A 20,354-nucleotide genomic window follows, 5' to 3' on the forward strand; every position below is an offset into this window, starting at 1 on the left:
AGGTCAAATAGTCAACTGAGGTTAGCCTGGGCCTCCCAGCTGACTGATTATAGAGCATGTGAGCACAGGATGTGACTCATTCAAGTGTGTTTACTGTCAGATTACACTTCAAATGGTAACATTAATCAAAAATCTGTTTGATTATTAAAAGGTTAATCAAGTGTAAACATCACATAAGAGCTGTGTCACTCTGATATTACTGTAAGAGGAACATGCAGCACTTCTGCAGCTCTTGTATTACATAACAGTCAAGTTTGACCATTTCCTCTTCAATTCAGTGTGTTTGGACAAATGAACGAGAAAGTCTTTGATCTCTCAACTTCAAATAAAAAGCTTGTATTTTGATTTTTTTATTCCTTTTGTGTCTATTTGCACCCAAGTGAGAATAGTCACACAGCAGCTATTCAGTTACTTATTTACTGTTTAGTGAGTCTTTTGTGAATCTTTTGTGAATTCAGTTTTCAGTTGCTGTTTGTTTAGTTAAGGCAACAAAACTACTGTTTTCAATTTAGGCTACAAATCTTCTTGGTTAGGTTTAGGCAACAAAACTGTTTAGTTAGGTTTGGGAAACAAAACTACTTGGTTAGGCTCATGCAACAAAACTGCTGGGCTAGGTTTAAGCAACAAATGTTCCTGGTTACATGTAGGTAACAAAGCTTATTGGGAAGGTTTAGGCAACAAAACTGCTAAGTTAGGTTTATGAAACAAAACTATTTAGTTAGGTTTAAGGGAAAAAATATTTGTTTAGGTTTAAGTAACAAAACTGTTTGCTTAGGTTTAGCAACAAAAAAAACAAAATTGTTTAGTGATGTTTAGGAGACAAACCTGTTTGGTTAGGTTTAGGAAAGGATCATGATTCTTCTCTGACACGCGTGTGGAAATAGTCACATTGGCATTGTTAGCTACAGACAAATGGGTGCTCGGCTTCACCATGAAAGGCTATATACACCCAGGTGTAAATAGCCACACTGGCTGTTCCACACTGGGTGTAAATAGCATTGTTGTCTTCTGATGTTTGCTGATAATATTATCTGCCTTAATGATTTTTTTGTACATGTTCTGATCATGACTCAATGTGCATATATTAGAATCAAAATATTCTGGTCCCATATATCATGGTGATCATCAGTTTACTTTATGCATGCATTTAGATGGATACCTGTTACTTGATGGCTCCTACTCATCCCGGGAATCTCAGGGATTCACTGCATAGAAGCCTGTCCTATTCTTCTTGGGCGTGTCCCCCTGTTGAAAAACATGAGAGGACCAAATTTAAATGTCCAATCAGGCTATTAATGAATAAGTCAGACATTTATTAATCAATATTCACATGCATGTAACATGTCAACTGTGTATACAAATATAAAAGCAAAGCATAAACACTGCACAGGTCTTTCTGTAGCTTTGCAGTACTTACAGTAATGACAGGGGTTGACCCTGGTCCCTGTGGTGACACTGGAGGTGGAGGTGAGTACACTGGTAAAGGGGCCTGTGGGGGGGGTTGTTTCTTTTCAGTGTAATATGGATCCTGAGCAGTGTCCATGGAGCCGCTCTCTGTTTTCTTACAACACCATCGAACCACCTGAAACAACAGAACATCAAAACAGAGTTCAGAGACTGCCATATCTGGAGGCCATGTCCTGATCCAAATCCTTCTACAAAGGGCTTGGCCTTTTAAGGAGTCAAAATATTGATCTCACATCAATGCCATGTTCTAGTTTATTGTAGTGGGTATACTGTGGCATACATTTTTACAAAAAAAGGGTATGTATGCAAAAAATATATTAAACTTGCTTGATAACTCACCAACATGATAAAGATGATTATGAGCAGCAACAGGATGGCAGAGGCTAATACTAAGAGGGCAATACCCCATCCAGGTACCCTGTCACTGTTTCCACTGCTGCCACTGCTGCCACTGCTACCACCACCACCACTACCAGCTGGTGTCGTGGGATCATTGGGATTTCCAGTGTGTTTGCCATGTGGATTCACAGTAACAGGGTTGTGTCTTCCACCTGTTGTATGAATGTCACTTTGGTTCCCATGACTTGTCGTGGTCTCTGAAACCACTATGCTGTCATCAGTAGAGCTGTTGCTTGTTGCTGGAGGATCTTGGGTTGTATTAGTGGTAGATGTGAGTCCTGGAGTCGTGGGTGCGGTGCTAGTTGCAGGTGTCATTGTGGTTGTTGTAGGTGTTGTCACTGGTATGGTAGTTGTAGGTGTTGTTGGTGTGGTAGTTGTTGGTGTTGTTGGTGTGGTAGTTGTTGGTGTTGTTGGTGTAGTGGTTGTAGGTGTAGGTGTGGTAGTTGAAGGTGTAGGTGTGGTAGTTGAAGGTGTTGGTGTGGTAGTTGTTGGTGTTGGTGTGGTAGTTGTAGGTGTTGTTGTTGGTGTGGTAGTTGTCGGTGTTGGTGTGATAGTTGTCGGTGTTGGTGTGGTAGTTGTTGGTGTTGGTGTGTTAGTTGTAGATGTTGTTGTTGGTGTGGTAGTTGTCGGTGTTGGTGTGGTAGTTGTGGGTGTTGGTGTGGTAGTTGCTGGTGTTGTTGGTGTGGTAGTTGTAGGTGTTGTTGTTGGTGTGGTAGTTGTCGGTGTTGGTGTGGTAGTTGTAGGTGTTGTTGTTGGTGTGGTAGTTGTCGGTGTTGGTGTGGTAGTTGTAGGTGTTGGTGTGGTAGTTGTAGGTGTTGTTGTTGGTGTGGTAGTTGTAGGTGTTGGTGTGGTAGTTGTTGGCGCTGGTGTGGTAGTTGTAGGTGTTGGTGTGGTAGTTGTCGGTGTTGGTGTGGTAGTTGTTGGTGTTGGTGTGGTAGTTGTTGGCGTTGGTGTGGTAGTTGTAGGTGTTGGTGTGGTAGTTGTCGGCGTTGGTGTGGTAGTTGTTTGTATTGTTGTTGGTGTGGTAGTTGTAGGTGTTGTTGTTGGTGTGGTAGTTGTCGGTGTTGGTGTGGTAGTTGTAGGTGTTGTTGTTGGTGTGGTAGTTGTCGGTGTTTGTGTGGTGGTTGTAGGTGTTGTGGTTACTGTAGTTGTGGGTGTTGATGTGGTAGTTGTAGGTGCCATGGTTGTTGTAGTTGTAGTAGTTGTAGGTGTTGTGGTTGTAGTAGTTGTAGGTGTTGTGGTTGTAGTAGTTGTAGGTGTGGTGGTTGTAGTAGTTGTGGGCGTTGTGGTTGTAGTAGTTGTAGGTGTGGTGGTTGTAGTAGTTGTAGGTGTTGTGGTTGTAGTAGTTGTAGGCGTTGTGGTTGTAGTAGTTGTAGGCGTTGTGGTTGTAGTAGTTGGAGGTGTGGTGGTTGTAGTAGTTGTAGGCGTTGTGGTTGTAGTAGTTGTAGGTGTGGTGGTTGTAGTAGTTGTAGGCGTTGTAGTTGTAGTAGGTATTGTTGTAGCTGTGGTTGTTGTAGTTGTTGTGGTTGTAGCCTGGATAGAAGCGATTTTTATGTTGCTTGCTAAAGAAAAAAAAACAGTGATTAGAATATGTCACATGAGGACTCAAAATTACATCACTAAGGGGGAACAGTTATTATTATTAGTATGTACAAAATGAGATCTTACGGTTTGTGTACTCCATATTAAGTTGGAGAGTTTGGGGTTGAACATTCCTGGCATTTTGATTGAAGAGTACCCAGACGATGACTTCATTAATAGAGAAGGTATTGAAGACTACAGTTGCATTTGCGATCACTGATCCAGACCTGTGAAACAAAGTAATATTATAAACCCTGTAATGGTTATACACAATTATATTCATCATTTGGGATATTCTGATTCAAGAACCATGCATGCTGCATAAACATACTTAAATAATAGATTTTTTTGCTATGCACCATGTTTCCTCTGTGTATTTATAGCTCTATGTGTGGAAAAAAATCCCTCTGTTGTTCTCAGACAACATGGATCCTCATGACATTTCACTGGTGTTCCACTTATGGAAATACAGTTGCTCCATGATTGAGGGATGACTGATATTAATGATACCTGAAGGTCATTCCAGCAACACCTCCATAGAAGGCATTTGTTGGACATTGAGCGGAGTCAGGAGAGTCATAGATGCCTTCAATCTGCAAAACAAAAAACAAATCGATCAGCACCTTCTACTTTCATTTTGAAATACAGTGGTAACAGCACAGTGACAATTGACAGCATGTACTGTTGTGTAATTTTGAGCATGTGCTATTGTGTTGTCTTGTTTCTTTGTTTTTTGTTATTAAGTGCAGCACTTGAAGTGATATAGGTGGTCTGATTTCCTTGCCAGTTAGAAACCTCACTGATGTGGTATTCTCAGGTTTTTAGGTCTTAAGTTCCTAAAGTTTGTGTTACATTGATGTTTGATGTGTGATATAACCATCAACAGATCATTTTCACTGTTTACTTTTGCTGAGAACCGCACGGATCATGTGGACTAAATAGATTCTCAAACTGTGGTACACTTACTGTAGTGGTGTGCGGAGGAAGTTAATAAATTTAAAAACATATAAGTTATCAAAATGTGACACAATTAAAAAAGAAATACTGCACATAAAATAACTGAAATATCATTTAAAATAAGTTTTGTGTTTCTTGTATTTTTGTTTCAATATCAGCCTGATACGTCATCATGATATCATGCAAATGTGTGCATACATAATCCATGACTGCCGTCAGTTACAAGCTGAACTGTGATGGCTTGATAGTAGGTGGAGGTAAAATGAAAAGACTGAAAACAAATTCTTCAGAAACACAGAAGTGCTGATCAGGAGGAGAATATTCAGTGGCCACACTGACAGTGATGTACACAGTGAACCAAGGACAGTGCTAATAGCTACTAACTTGCTAATTAAATTTCTTAATTAATTTCGCATGTAACCTCGTGTAAAATGACAAAGAGAAAAACAGGGAAAAGAGCAAGGGAACAGATGGACAAGTGTCAGGAAAGTAAAATGACAATTTTAAAACTTGATTTAAGATTTTTTTTGGACATAAGGACAAAAATTCAGAGGAACAGGTGGTCTGTTTGAGCAAGGCTCTGAAAAAAATGTTGCGTCATATATTGAGTCTGAGTGGTCATCTTTCAGTGAGTTTTTTTTTTTTTTTAGCTAGTTTTACAGTGCTGCTACTGGTCTCTTTGACACTCATACGCTCATAAAGCTTGTGGTCCATTAATATGAATACACATTTTCAACCTTTTCAGAGTCAAAACTAACATTGGGATCCATATTTATTAATGCTAATTATGATCTAATTTGACCCATCTGCCTCAATCTACGTCACTTCTAGTTTGTTGTTTTTTGACGTCAAAGTAAAATTCTCTCACAAAAACGGCTCTAGTAGTCACTGTAGTGTGTATATGTTTGTTTGTTTGTTTGTTTGTTATTGAAAGTGAAGTTTCTTTGTCGTTTCACTAAACATTGATTCACTGGGTGTTCCAACCTGCAAGTTACGCTTTCAGAAGCACTAGTGACATGTCCATAGAACCTGCTAGCATCAAATGGGGCAACACAGTAAGGTGGTACTTGGAGAGCTCAATATTTTTTGAGGTGGCATGTGTAAAAAGTTTGTTCCTGCTCACTTATTATTATTTTAATCATCTCCTCCTGTCTTTGAAGTAAACTAACTATGAATATCCATCTTGAAATGAAGAACCCTTCACACAGTCGGCCCTGGTCTCAAAAAATGAAAGGTGCACAACTACTCATAGGTACTATGAGATCACTAACATTTGCACCAGGACAACATACAGGGTCCAGTCATACTGAGGTTTCATCCTAGTTGATTGTAAAAGTCTTCCAGGTTGCAGGACATGAATTCACTGTCCTCAATGGTGGAGCAGCCCTGCTGGTACTGAAGTGCTCAACATCATCTGCTGTTATTGATCATACCAAAGAAATGACTTCCTTATATACGGTCTGATATTCCTCTGATGCTGGGTTGAGCAAAGACGCCATGATATTAAAGGGATAGTTCACCCAAAACTGAAAATTCAGTCAGTATCTCACGCACGCTCATGCTGAGTAAAGGTTGGGTTTATTTTGTTAGTCCACAAAACTCTGCTGGAGTTTCACAGGAAAACAGTGTTGCAGAATCTCCCAGACAATGGAAGTGAATGATGACCAGTTTTCAAATGTAAAAAAAGTTCCAACATGCCGTTTGCACACCATCACACCACACACACACAGTTCAGACAGTGTGCATGTGCACTTGTATGTGGCTCCAAGCTAAGGATCTACAGTGAAGATTGAAGCTAAAATCATGGTGTAAATAACATGTTTTTGGTCAACTTGGCATGTTGGGACTTTAGGAGACTTGGATTACAGCAGGCGAGCAGTATGGAGGTGTTTTATGTGTTTTTTTTTACATTTGAAAACTGGTCATCATTCACTTCCATTGTTTGGGAGATTCTGCAACACTGTTTTCCTGTGAAAATCCAGCAGTGTTTTGTGGACTAAAAAACTAAACCTGACCTTCAGTCAGCATGGGGGAGTAGATAATGATTGAATTTTCATTTTTGGGTGAGCTATCTCTTTAAACATAGAACTGTGAGATAGCTGATTTAGCTAAGAACAAAATAAACCTTTAATTTAAAAAGGTCTTACCTTAAAGAAAGCATTAAGAATATATATTATATTGCTGCATTAATTACTCTGTATTCCTAACCTCGCCATTGCAGATGCAGCAAAAGGAAATTCAGAGCTTTCAAGAAAATGTTTCCTTGTCTGTGTCATAAATACAAAATAACTGTAGTAAAATATGGCTTTAATTTTGGAATGAAAAGCAGGTTACAGGACATGATTTCACCACTCTCACAGGGAGACACAGTCCTGCTGCTACATCATCTGCTGTTACTGATCTTACCAAGGTATTGACTTCTTTGTACATGGCCTTGTAGTCTTCAGATGCTGGGTCGAGCAGTGCTGTGCTGAACACTCTGTTGGTGATCTCTATCGGCAGATAGAAGGCACTCTGTGGAGTAGTAGAGCTGAGCTGCTCTGGAGTCAGAATGTCCGGCAGGGGGAGAGACTGAACCATCAGAAGTCCTGCAGGTTTCAGTGAGACATATTATCATTAAACATAAACCAGAATATCACTCACATGTTGATGTTTCCACTATGAATTTATCACTTCAAAGCCATGGCCTTGCATCCTCAAAACTGGATGTTAGTTTAGCTCAATGTGGAAATGAAATCTAGGAGACTTTCATCACATTGTTAAAAACTAACAAAATCCTCCATTAAGTAATTCATTAATATAAATGAGTTTGTTCAGTTAAACCAGCTTTCTTTAATGAACACAACTTGTCAGTTTTGTCAACATAAATGTAATTTACAGTATTAGATTGCTGCTACACCTCCTTGTTAATCCAGGTGCGTGTCTCTCATTCTGTGCAGCAAGTGACCACAGTGATAATGTTGTTTCTGAGAGGCTAAATGCCAGCAAACATGGATTGAAGAAGAATAACATGAATTCCAGAAATTATTTGGAAATGATCTATATTTTTTTTCAATACATTTGGACTGCACTTTAGAGATGTCTGGGTCACACAAGTCCGACACAATCCCACACAGCCACCATTGGAATCTAATCAAATAATACAATACTTATCATTTCAGTGCAGCCTGATATTTATCTGCAGCTGTGGAGAAATTCTGGCTTCAAACTGAATTAATAGACATCCAAAAAAGAAGCTGTGTAGCATTCAAATGTTGATTTTAGAATTAGAATGTCAATGTAGTAAATCTTCAGAGTTTCAAAGTATTTGGTACAGCCAAGTCAAAATATAAGTGATGTTTTCATTCATTGATTTTAAAAAACAGAGGGACCACTGCAGCATTTCTCTTCCACCTGTGACCCAACTAGCAGGTTCCTACATTTCCTCAGTCAGATTGTTTTGAGTCTGGTATTGTTTGCAGTTGCAGATTTAGTTTTTTTTTTAGCTATTTTAAAATGATAATATCAAAATATCAGTTGTGCAAATATGTTACCTTGTTTAGAGGATAAGAGAATGTGGTCTGTTTAATTTTTTGCTCTGATCTGAGTCACTGATTTGAGTGTAGTTATTGATGGCTGTGCATTATGAGGATTCACTAAAACAGGACTTTATGACTATAATAAATGCAACTTGCAAGGTCAGTAATGTCTCAGTTTTGAGATACTAAATCATTATTTCGAAAAACTTTTTGAGATACTGGCATAATTCATTTGAATATTCAAAATTTGCCCTGTTTTTTCTAAATGAACAAGGTTATTATCTTAGAATTCTGAGAAACCTTTTCATATAAAGTAAACAAAAACATATGTTGCTCTGTTTTTCATAATTCTAAAGGTAAATAATCTTGTTAATTCAGGAAAAACAGAGCATACATTTTTCTCAAATGTATGCATTATACTTCTGTTCTAACTTATTAATTCATTGAGATACTGACTCGTTATCTTGAGAAAGTTTGTCATTATAATGATTTACACAGTCCTCTTTTTTTCATCACATTGGCGTAAATGGGTTTCCACATGTTAATTCTAACATCTGGAATTCCATTACATCTGGACGACTCCATCAGCTGAGGGAGATTGTGTGATATGATTAAAAGCTGCAGAACAAGCGCTCTGTGGACCCTGTGGTGAGACTGTTTTGCCAAAAACAATACAATTTAAATCATGCTAAAAATGTGTTGTCTCTTGTACATTTTCAATGAATCACCAAATATTCATATTTTAATGTCACATGTGGCTAAAATATGACAAAAAATGACAAGAAGACAAAAAAAAAAAATACACCTAAGCATTTCTTACCTGAAATAGCCATGGTCACTGAACACAAAGTATTGGTCCACAGCCATCTCTGTTGAACCATGGTGAAAACAAGCCAGATGACTTTAGTCCAGTAAAGCTCTGCTGATCTCTGGGATGGTCTGGCTGATTACATAAATGGTGTTGTAGTCCTTTATGCTGAGAGTTTTATTCATTCAGGAGAAGAATGGGCAGGGATTAGAGGCCGGTCCCCAAATGAATCATATCTCTTCTGCATTACTGTACACCCAGTTTACTTTGGCTGGACAATAGCCAATCAGGTTTAATTTAGTTTGTGTAGCTATCTGCTTGTTGCGTAAAGTTTTTATTGCAATTATTATCTAATCTCAATTACAGGTTCTTGCAAAGAAATTGCTGGTAGGAGCCTGTTCTATACACCATTGTTGGGGTTAATTGTCAAACTAAAAGCCTTGGCAGAATACTTAGTTTTTGTTTGGTAATTAAATCCACTAAAACTTTCCCACTCTCTCAGGTTGATTTGAGTTACACTTATTATTTGTCAGTAATTGTACCCATATCTAGCTCTGTTTATGCAGGAGTGTCTGCTATTACTTAGCATAGAATAGATGAATAAAGACACTATGATATTAAATATAGAATACTCAGATAGCTGATTTAGCTGATAACAAAATAAACATTGCATTTAAAAAAAAGTCTTAGCTTAACAGGGGTGGATCTAGAGAAATACAAACAATCACTTATTTCAATATTTGCTGAGCAAAGCCCCCCAAACCAAGATATTTTAACTCAAAAATATGACATTATGGTGGTGCATGAGTAAAGTACTGAATAGAAACTCCTAAAGGTGGCACTGTAAATCAATTAATTGTTTCATTTCCATTTGGGAGATTCTGTAAAGCTGTTTTCCTGTGAAAAAAGTGCCACAGGCCTGCTGGGAAAGACAGAGAACAAGAAAAAAATACATTTGGCTGGCAGCAAGAGACTTAAAAGAATATTAAAAAGAGTTTTGGAATTCAGGAATCAGAGGTAGGACCAATGAAATTGTTTTGCAAGTTGCAAGTAAGTCTGAAGTCTTTGCACTCAAGTCCCAAGTCAGTTCCCAAGTCAAGACAAATCTCGAAGACTCACATGACTGAAAAGTTTCAAGTCAAGTCCTGATTCCTAAAGTTTGAGTTTCAAGTCTTAAACAAGTCATAATTCTCTTAACCAAATGAAATTATATTCTTTGTGTAACTTCAAATGTTGAAAGAATTTGGAAGTTGTTGAATCCATCTGTAATTTAGCAGTATGCATGTTTTGCATCCTGCAGTTCACTTTTTATGTTGACCACTTCATTGTTTCAGTACATGAAGAAAATGATCTTTGGTATCAATTTTTCTAACTGGAACTCAGCAGTGAAATGTACTGTCATTAGTTCTTCATGGTTCTCTCCCGCAACTTGACTGGATGTTGTTGGATTGATTCAAACTCAGTCGATCTGGGGAATTAAGGACTGACTTACTGAGAATGAAGAGCATTAATGTTAATTTATCCAGGTAAAGAAATTAATTGATTGATTCATTCACAGTTTTATATAACAGACTTTAATCTTTGGGGGAAGATATGTGTTCAAGTTAAAAGGCTCAAGTCCAAGTAAAGTCACAAGTCATAGGTGTAAAAGTCATGTTGCAAGTCTTTTTGATTTTGTCAAGTCTAAAGTAATGAAATGAGTGACTTGAGTCCACACATCTGCTTCAAATTAAGACAAGAAATAAAAGTGCAGATAAATGGGTGAGTTTTTAGTTATAAGAAATGTAAATGTACTGTGTGTGTAGGTTTTTACTGACAGATAGAAAGATCAAAAGATCTTTGGTCAGCTTGGTCCAGAGCGCAGTGGAAAAAGGTCTGGCAATGAAAGACTGCTTGGTCTGTGACAAAACTGACATGATAGGAGTTGACTCACTCCAGAAGATGGCAGTAATGTAACAGTAAGGATGCCTGCTGTGTCAAACCAAAGAAAGAAGAAAGAATTTTCTGGAGTGACATACAGGGCTGTCTCCAGTCTAAGGGGACTGAGCTATCACCACTGACAGAGAACACAGTCAAATTTGATATTTCTGTTGAATTCGGATTCTGTTTTTGATATTTTATTGTTATTAGGTGAATTATTTGTACACAGATACAGGAGCAGTAGTCTACTCGTCCAGTTGGTGGCGGTGATGCGCCTCTGCACTGCTTTTACCAACCGCCCAAGAAGAAGAAAACGGACGTAGCAGCAGCAGCAGCAGCAGGTTTAGCCGCAGTGGGAGCCGGCGTTGGTGAACAGTTCTCTTTGGATTTTCACTTTAAATAATCAAAACGTCGTACGCAATGAGGTAATTATTATTTCCATACGTTTAACATCAACTACCTTTGTGTTTTACAGTTTTATAGAAGAAAATAGCGATTGTTGTCCTTAGCTCTTGTGGTAGTACAGCGAGTAATGCTGGCGTAGCATGAAGCTAGCGGCGTGCATTGTTTGAACGCTGGCTGCTAGCTAGTGTCAGCTAACCTGTTAGCGAGTGAGCGAAATTTGTACTTAATTATTCCAAATGTGTTGTCTCTGTGAAACGTGAACTGTATAATCTCTGAAGTGCGGAGGAAGTAGTACGTTTACATCAGAAGTAGTCTATCAGCTATCCAATGGGCTAACGTTAGCTAACATCAGCTAGCCGAACAGCTGAGTGAGTGAATGAATGAATATGTATTGATGTGTGTGGGAGCGGAGCAGCTAAGTAGGTTAGCGAATTAGCATTTATGTAGATGTTCGTAAGTGTTATTAAATAGTGCCTGATCAGAGTCATGCTAACATTAGCTTTGATGAGTAAATGTGTGTGAGCAGTACTGACATGATCCTGTGTGTTTGTGTGCAGAGGGGACCGCGGCAGGGGCCGGGGAGGCCGCTTTGGGTCCCGTGGAGGGCTGGTCCAGGGGTGAGTTCAGCTGTTTCTCTTTTTTCATACTTAAATAATGTGAAAGATAACATCTTAACAATATAATGATTTTCAGCAAATGTTTGACATTTTGCTTGAAAAATGACCGAAGCGATTAACTGATTATCAGCACAGTTGTCAATTTTATTGTGATCAATTAATCGATGTAGCTTCAAATTTTTCTGCACCAGTATTTGTCATGCATCCCTCATATCTACAGAACATTGTTGAAACCACTGTAAAGCGACTGTTTTTAGACCCCAATATATCTTTATGTGCACCAGCCACTCATGTATCATTCATTCAAATGCTTACTGCTGTTAATTTTGTGTGCAACTTTGTTCACTCACAGTTCACTTGCTTGCGATGATGTGTTAACGCGTTTTAATAAAGCATAACAGTGTGTTCTTTTTAATAGATCCCTTTAGAATGGGAAATTGATCATGTTCTATACCAGTGGTGCCCAACCCTGGTCCTCAAGGACCCCTGTCCCGCATGTTTTAGATGTTTCCCTGCTCCAACACACCTGATTCAAATGATCAGTTCATCATCAAGCCTCTGCAGAAGCCTGACAACAACCTGATCATTTTTTTCTTTCCTGTTTAGGTATCGTCCATTTGTCCCACACATCCCGTTTGATTTTTATGTGGTGAGTATAAAAACTACTGTGGGTGTGGAGAGGGGGTCACAGGAAAGATGGTGATATCCTTGCTGTCAGTGGTGTAATGGTACACAGAATTCATGGTTAATTATGTACCTTGGTTTTAGGGTCATGGTTCCATACAGTTTCAGTACAGCAGGACAAGCAAAAACAGAGGAAACTAACACTTATTTTGAAACATGTAAACATTTAGCAGTGGCTCAGTAGCCATAATGCTGTCTCTGTAGATGGTCTTTAACTTCAGGACTACAAATCCCTTGATCTTCAGCCACACAAGTTCGACTGATTGACACAAGTGTTGTACATTAAGGTTAATCAAGCCTGTTCATGCCTTGAAGAAGGTCTCTGAACAAAAGCTCAATAATTGAAAACATTTCCCACAGATTTAAGTGTGCAGATACTTTTTTTCATTCAGTTTATTGTCTGTAGCTCAAGTACATCAACTAAGTCTGATAGCAGGTGAGCTGTGGTTTTTCTATCTGTACTGTCACTAAGAAAAAATAACTAGAGCTACAGCAATTATTGGTTAATCAAAAGTCTCAGATTTCAGCTTCTTAAATGTGAATATTTTCTGCTTTCTTTCCTCCTCTCTGACAGTAAACTGAATATCTTTGAGTTGTGGACAAAAGAAGACAAACAATAATTTGAAGATGTTGTCTTGGGCTTTTGGAAACACACACAACTATTAATCAAGAAATTAATCAACTATGAAAACAAATGTTTGTTGCAGCCCTAAAAATAACTCAAACATCATGTTAGAAAAAGGGGGAACAAAAGGGTTTGTTCCATTGTAACCTGTTGAGCTCCTGAACTACTGCAGCTTGTGCTCATTCATCCTGGGCAGCCACTGTGTAGATATAGACAAACTATTTTGACAGTAATAGTTAGTGTCACAGGGTGTTCTGAACCCCCTCTGCAACTGATTATTTTCCTTGTGGATTAATCTGTTAGCCATTATCTTGAGTTCTCAATGAGTTGTTTGGTCCATCGAGTGTCAGAAAATGGTGAAAAATGTTGATCAGTGTTTCCCAACACCCAAGAGGACATCCTAAAATATCTTGATTCATCCACAGCACAAAGATATTCAGTTTACTGTCAGAGAGGAGTAAAGAAATCAGAAAACATTCGCATTTAAGAAGCTGAAATCAGATTATTTGGACACTGTCTCCCAAAAAACAATCAAAAAGATTTCATGGTTGTCAAAATACTTGGTGATCAATTTAATAGTTGACAGGTAATTGATTAATCATTGCAGTAATACACATGATGTAACATTACACCTCTAATGCTGGTGTATGCTTTAGAGAGTAATTCAGGAAAGCAGTGTTCGATGCTCTGGTTCAAAGGTTCAGGCTCTTTCACTTCTGACTGCAGACGACATCTCTTTTGGATTTGGTTGGTTGTATTGAAAAGTGTGATCTGTTGCACCTTAAACCACACCCAGCAGTGATGTCACAGGGTCCTGGGTTACACCTGTGGAGTACCCCAGGACAGTCAGAAGTTTTTGAACCATTCTGAGGATTTCCACCAAAAGAAGAGTTGGTTCCCCACTACAACCAAAAAAATAGTATGTTTTTCTTGGGACCAAAGTGGGTGTGTCATATTTAACTGGTTGCTGTGTCTTGTGCAACACCCACAGTTGAAGGACATCATTTATTATGTTCATGTTTCCCAAATGAATCTGCCATAGTAAAGGTGATTGTTTATGGAGCAGTACTGTGTGTACTTAAACAGTCTGTTGTTGATCCACCAGTGTGAGATGGCGTTCCCCCGGGTGAAGCCTGCACCTGACGAGACGGCTTTCAGTGAGTGTCTGCTGAAGAGGAACCAGGACCTGAGCCCCACACCTGCAGAGCAGGTCAGTCCACAAACATCCACTGACTGGACAACAACCAGTCTCAGCTGTTTGTTTTCCTCATGTTTACACTCACTGTTTACTGGTCTCTTCCTGCCTTTAGTCCTCCATCTTGTCACTGGTCACCAAGATCAACAATGTGATTGACAACCTGATTGTTGCACCTGGAAACTTTGAAGTGGTGAGTTGTTTCTGTCACTGAATGACATGATGTGTACATTATTGGAGTGTGTGGAGTGTGCCATGTCACTGTACACTGGACTGATTCTTAGATGCATCATCATGTGGACGTGGAAGATTCTGAATCAATTCAGAAGTCAAAAATCTATTTTTCAAATGTGAATTAACATGACTTTGGTGGGACAGCACAGTACCTGCACAGCTTACAGTGTACACATTAGATTTATCAGCAGCTAACAGGGAGCTGCCTCCCCCTCATTTTATTATTCTCATACAGGCAGGGGACTGTGGGATTCTTTCAAATTGATTCATTAATTAATGCAGCAAACTTTTTTTTTAAAATAAGGCTGTGGCCGATTCAGTCACCAGTTATGTTTCATGTTGTATTTTTGACTCTATGGAGCAAGAGAGTCAAAATTATGCCCCCTTTCTATTAATTCAGTCAAAAATAGATTATGACTCAAACCAGACATAAAGATTCCCCTCCTACTTTACTACTAAACTCAGCTACATCTTGAGTTTTGCGGGTTTGCCTGAACATGAGCAGCTGTAGATAAATACAATCCAACAGGCACTGTCTGTCTTAAAAGCCTAAAATTTTGATGCATCGAGAATCATTTTATCCTTCAGAATCGAATCATAACTTTTTCAAAGATTCCCACCCCTAACTTGATGCTGTGTGTGACAAATACGACTGATTTGAGTTGTTTTCTAAATGACTGGACAGGTCACTAAATGAACTGAACTGTTCTGTTAGAACGTCTCAGACCCCCAGTTTAACACCGTCAGCTGGTCAAGACAGTACAACACTCTTTGACTGTGACATGTTAAATAACTAAAAATAACTTTGGCTTCGATTGTAAATCAGTGTAAATATTTTCTGACCAGACTGCTATCCGTAAATAAATGTGGAACCTGCCAATAATATGAGGTAGGGCATCATTTTCTCACCTCACATGTTAATGTTGTATCTCTGTGTCTTCATAGCAAATTGAAGAGGTGCGTCAGGTGGGCTCTTATAAGAAGGGCACCATGACGACAGGACACAACGTCGCTGACCTGGTCGTAATCCTTAAGATCCTCCCCACACGTGAGTCATCAGGACAAAGTCATGTCTCTGGCTGTCCCCAGTACTGATTTTGGGGCTTTGAAGTTCGAGTGAGAAGTACCTGTGAATATTCAAAGCCTGAACGTCCAATTATTTTATTCAGGCTGAATAAAAAGATTGGATAGCTTTATTACAGACCTGCGTCAGCCGCTGGCAACAGACTTCTATCTTTTTTGTCATAAATTTGAGATTTTCCATTACTATAACAAAATACTTCTGAAATACATTACCTACTCTCTTTAATTTGTAGTTTTGTCTGTTGATGTTTTTATTTTCCAGTGGAGGCAGTTGCTGCTCTCGGCAACAAAGTAGTGGAGACCCTTCGCACACAGGACCCTACTGAAGGTAACACAGTGAGAGACTGTTGTCCACTTCCTAAAGTGTCCAAAAGAATAATGATGTGTATGCTATAAGTTATATTGGGGGTTGGGGGTATTGTTCCATTCAGTCAGTAGTTGAGTTGTAGGGTTTCAGTGAAAATAGTCCAAGCTAGTAGTCTGAAAACATGCACACTGTATTTCTCAGCATTAATCAGTTGATGTAACATTGCTAATATAATGTCCAGTGTATGTGATTATGAGCTGACTGTGTGTCTGTGCTGCTCTCAGTGCTGTCCATGCTGACGAATGAGACGGGTTTTGAGATCAGTTCAGCTGACGCCACTGTCAAGATCCTCATCACCACAGTCCCGCCTAACCTACGCAAGCTGGACCCTGAGCTGCACTGTATGACCTCACACACACAACACACACACAGATACTTACACTCCTGTTCTCTAATTTGAATCCAGACAGGACGCTGTTGTTCATTTCGTTTTTGTTGCATCTTCAGTGGACATCAAGGTGCTGCAGAGCGCCCTCGCTGCCATCCGTCACGCCCGCTGGTTTGAGGAGAACGCCTCTCAGTCAACGTGAGGAACTGTCCTTTAACTCCCATCATGCCTGTTGGTTCCTGGTGCATATGCACAACCACACTGCTTTCACCTGAATTAACTGGATTATTTGTTGTTGATCATCTTCAGGGTCAAAGTTCTGATCCGCCTGCTGAAGGACTTGAGGCTGCGCTTCCCTGGCTTTGAACCCCTCACTCCCTGGATCCTGGACCTGCTGGTAAGACGACCAGTCTGCTGCATCACACACCCTGACTCCTAATATTTGACCAGATTAAAAATAGAGTTCTGCAGTGGTTAGGTGTGGTCTTTTGTCACATACATGCAGACCAGCAGTGATGGCTGCTCTCATTCTGTTTCAGGGACACTCTGCAGTGATGAACAACCCGTCCAGACAGCCCCTGTCCCTGAACGTGGCCTACAGGTTGGTCTCCACTCCCCTCAGTGTTCACGTTGGTACAGTCTGTATAGAGAGGACAGTGTCTCTAAGCTTTGTTTGTGTTCTGCAGACGCTGTCTGCAGATGTTGGCTGCTGGTCTCTTCCTGCCCGGCTCTGTGGGCATCACTGACCCCTGTGAGAGTGGAAACTTCAGAGTGCACACAGTCATGACTCTGGAACAGCAGGTAGGTCTAAATCTGCTCCTGTTCTTTGATAAGTTTCTTTAAAAATGTTACTTCTTACTGCTATTTTAAAGGAATTGGGGCCACCATGAGGCGCCCATGCAATTACAGAGCAGACACCTCTGTCCCCAAAACCCATCATGGATCACAGCAGCTGTTTGATTCATTATATCTTTGTTGCATGAAGCTGCTGACAGTGTTAATGTTGAGTTTGTATGTGTCTGCAGGACATGGTGTGTTTCACAGCTCAGACTCTGGTCAGGGTCCTCTCTCATGGAGGTTACAGGAAGATCCTCGGCCTCGAGGGAGATGCCAGCTGTAAGATCATCTCATTCTTCAATATAATTTATATATATCCTAATCATTTTCGCAATTAATCAGTTAGGTATTTGGTCTATAAAATGTCAGATGATGATGTCCTCAAATGTCTTGTTTTGTCCACAACTCAAAGATATTAGTTTACTGTCAGAGAGGAGTGAAGATTACATGTAATCTGTCACTCCTCAAGCCTGGAAACCAATTAGAATGTGTTTTACATATAATACAAAACCACAACATACATCCTGATAAACCTCTGTTAATGCTGACTAGCTAACATGACCAAAAAAAAATCACAAACTGTACCTGTGTACACAATAAAATGTCTAAATGATACTGATGTGAGTGTTGTTGCAGACCTGGCCACTGAGATGTCCACATGGGACGGTGTGATCGTCACTCCATCAGAAAAGGCCTACGAGAAACCTCCAGAGAGGAAGGAGGAGGAGGATGAAGCTCTGGAGGAGGGAGGAGATGGAGAGGACGAGAGCATGGAGACCCAGGAGTGATGATGATGATGATGATGAGGAGGAGGAGTTCAGGTTGGAGCTGCTTCACATTTTGCCACCAACAGCACATGAATTCAGCAATTCACATAAACAACTTTTATGATGTCTCAAAGTAATGGATGCTCTGTCCAATCAACAGTTTGAATCCTTTTTTTGACAAGCCACATTAGTGCTCAGTTTGCTGTTGTCTTCATCAGTTACAAACAGAACATCTTTTACCCTTAATAGTACTGAATCATGCACATGCAGGGCTGTACTGTATCTTTTTACATTCAAAGCATCTATTGAGTTTTTGAATGAAGCTTTGAATGTCTGCTGTTGAATTTAATGATCTTATCAGGCTGTGATTTTTGCCCCCCTATGGTGGGCCTGGACCCCAGATTAGGAGCCAATATTCTAAACTGCCCTGTTAATCCAGGTACATACATTACATACACACTGTTGTGTGTAGAAAGCTGGAGAGCAAACAGTTTGAAAATGGTTTTTGAAAAGCTAAATATTTTTTACAATAAGTTTTGACTTTTGCACAATTTCAGGGTTCATGCACCTTTGCCAAAGTTGAATTGAAGCACTTTTCAAGCACTTTCAAGTTTAATTTTCAGCAGCTTCCTGCTGCTAAATGACATATTTATATACAAAATAATTATTTCACCTCATCACATTAAATCAAATGTTACTGTGCTGTTATCAACCAAAATGATGTTTTGTGACAGAAAGTTTAATGTTTCTAAATGTGTCACCTGTCTGTAAGTAGACTTCATTTCCTGTCAGGGTTACAAATTATGCAGATCTTCCTTAACTGACAGTTAAATGCTGACACTTAATAAATCAATGAATCATTAATATTTTTGCTTTGATTTTTTTTTTCCTTTTTTTTTTTTTTTCTTGAAAGTTATTGAATGGCTCCACCAGACAAAATGTCAAATGAGGTGCATTAAAGCCATTTCTAGACTATTGATTAATTATGAATTAGTACATGTTGAATTGTTTTTTGTCTAATAATCAATTAATGATTAATCATTAACTTCCTGCACAATCTGGCTCAGCAAATATCTGACTTATTTTATTTCTTTATCTAAAAAGTTTAATAAGTAATTCAGTCAGGCAGCAATTTGTTATGAAAGTAATGTGATTATAATTTCAAGCAGTTTCCAGCACTTTATCCAAAATCCAGACACTTTTCAAACCTGGAAAACATTTAAATTCAAGTGTTTTCAATGTTTTTCAGCTCCAGTACGAACCTGCAATTTATACAGACGTCTGTGTTCAGGCTGGAGGACTCAGCTTTCCTTAGATACAAGTAGGACTCCAAGAAACGAGGAACCACTGATTTAAAGTCACTCCTAACCCGTTTTTTTTTTTTTTTTTTTTCTCTTTCCACAGTAAATGTTGGTGAGCTTAGTGAAGACGTCCTTTCAGCTGGACCACGCTGTTCTTTGGATGTTACCTGAACAGAAACACCAGCAGGAACAAGGTTCCACCTGGCAGCCACTGGTCCCCAACGTGTTCACAAACACAATTGGCCTCATTGTGCATTTTTATTGTTATGTTTTTACTTTTCCTTTGGTTTTTACTTTCCTTTTACTTTACTTGTTTGTAACAGAAAACATTCACATCTTGAATTAAATTTTCTTTTGTTTTTAATTTAGCTCGAGTCTTGTTATTTGTGCCAAATTGACAGCAGATCAAACAGCCACACACATGCTCTTTATTACAGGCAGCAACACACCTCAGAATCAAACTGAAATATTAACAGGTAAGATTAGAGCACACAGATTGTAGCTGGGTGTAAATTTTGGCTGATAAGTGTTTGATGTATTTGGATCAAGTAACAACATACTGTAGATGAAGTGTGACAGTGACAGGAATAGTTTTACTGACTGTTCAGAAAATGTCTTGGCTTTAGATTTGTTGCAGTCCAGTCAGAATTGTAACAGAAACACAGGCAGTAATAGTCATGTTTCTGATTCTACGTCAGAAAATATGCATTTGCTCTAATTACATAAATATCTCATTTTTTTTTCAAAATTTTTTTACCAAAGTATTTGTCTCTAACGTGTAATATAGCAAGAATGTTGGAAACACAAACTCACTGGCTGTAACTTTCAGGCAAGTGAAAATGAATTTGATTTATTTGGACTTAAAGCTGAACATCATGTCGTCATTTGATTGGTTGTCTAACACCAAGAGGGCGGGTCTTACTCATAAGAGCCTGTCTGAGAGGGGAAATTATATTATTTTGATGCACAACAAAAGACCTCCTTCCATCTGGTGAGTTTGTATTTTCATCATCCTTATCCAATCCTCATCCAATAATTGTATCTTTGGCTGCAGGCAGGGGTGGGTAGTAACAGATTACATGTAAATGGTATTACATAATCAGATTACAAAAATATGTAACTACAATCAACCCAGTTTACATATGTAAAGATATGTAATTATATTATAGTTACACAGTTAAGAATTACATTGTTGATTATGCCTTTAAAATATGGCAATTTTAAATTTAAAACAGCAACAAAAAATTACACAAAAGAACCA

At 38.9% G+C, this 20,354-nt stretch overlaps 2 protein-coding genes across 2 annotated transcripts; one reads left to right on the forward strand and one right to left on the reverse strand.

Annotated features, from left to right (window-relative positions):
• Positions 1-1,315: 1,315 nt before the first annotated feature.
• Positions 1,316-9,073, reverse strand: LOC146312598 (uncharacterized). The gene is made up of 7 exons (XM_084739417.1): positions 8,743-9,073; positions 6,811-6,992; positions 3,958-4,040; positions 3,535-3,674; positions 1,807-3,428; positions 1,418-1,582; positions 1,316-1,348 (listed from the first exon to the last, which is right to left on the reverse strand). Exons 1-7 carry the CDS (start codon positions 8,801-8,803, stop codon positions 1,316-1,318), a joined length of 2,286 nt encoding a protein of 761 aa, XP_084595543.1. The 5' UTR covers positions 8,804-9,073.
• A 1,844-nt stretch (positions 9,074-10,917) lies between these two features.
• ilf2 (interleukin enhancer binding factor 2) lies at positions 10,918-19,461 on the forward strand. The gene is made up of 15 exons (XM_084738524.1): positions 10,918-11,075; positions 11,613-11,672; positions 12,279-12,321; positions 14,087-14,191; positions 14,292-14,369; positions 15,356-15,458; positions 15,756-15,821; positions 16,085-16,201; positions 16,308-16,386; positions 16,498-16,585; positions 16,728-16,789; positions 16,875-16,989; positions 17,214-17,304; positions 17,662-17,846; positions 19,197-19,461. The coding sequence occupies exons 1-14, from the start codon at positions 11,071-11,073 to the stop codon at positions 17,811-17,813; spliced, it is 1,164 nt and encodes a 387-aa protein (XP_084594650.1). The 5' UTR covers positions 10,918-11,070; the 3' UTR covers positions 17,814-17,846; positions 19,197-19,461.
• The last annotated feature ends 893 nt before the right edge of the window (positions 19,462-20,354 follow it).

This window comes from Lutjanus erythropterus, chromosome 16, assembly GCF_056507025.1.
Source record: "Lutjanus erythropterus isolate fLutEry1 chromosome 16, fLutEry1.hap2, whole genome shotgun sequence".
In the NCBI taxonomy this organism is placed as follows: domain Eukaryota; kingdom Metazoa; phylum Chordata; class Actinopteri; order Lutjaniformes; family Lutjanidae; genus Lutjanus; species Lutjanus erythropterus.

What these genes read in the sequence shown, in the direction of transcription:
- LOC146312598 (XM_084739417.1), bottom strand. Translation starts at nt 8,803, where the DNA reads ATGGTTCAACAGAGATGGCTGTGGACCAATACTTTGTGTTCAGTGACC. An exon ending in ACAAAGAAGTCAATACCTTG is followed by an intron (nt 4,041 to 6,810) that starts GTAAGATCAGTA and finishes TTTGTTTTGCAG; the next exon opens with ATTGAAGGCATCTATGACTC. An exon ending in TAATCATCTTTATCATGTTG is followed by an intron (nt 1,583 to 1,806) that starts GTGAGTTATCAA and finishes CTGTTGTTTCAG; the next exon opens with GTGGTTCGATGGTGTTGTAA.
- ilf2 (XM_084738524.1), top strand. An exon ending in TCCCTGAACGTGGCCTACAG is followed by an intron (nt 16,790 to 16,874) that starts GTTGGTCTCCAC and finishes TGTGTTCTGCAG; the next exon opens with ACGCTGTCTGCAGATGTTGG. An exon ending in TCATGACTCTGGAACAGCAG is followed by an intron (nt 16,990 to 17,213) that starts GTAGGTCTAAAT and finishes ATGTGTCTGCAG; the next exon opens with GACATGGTGTGTTTCACAGC.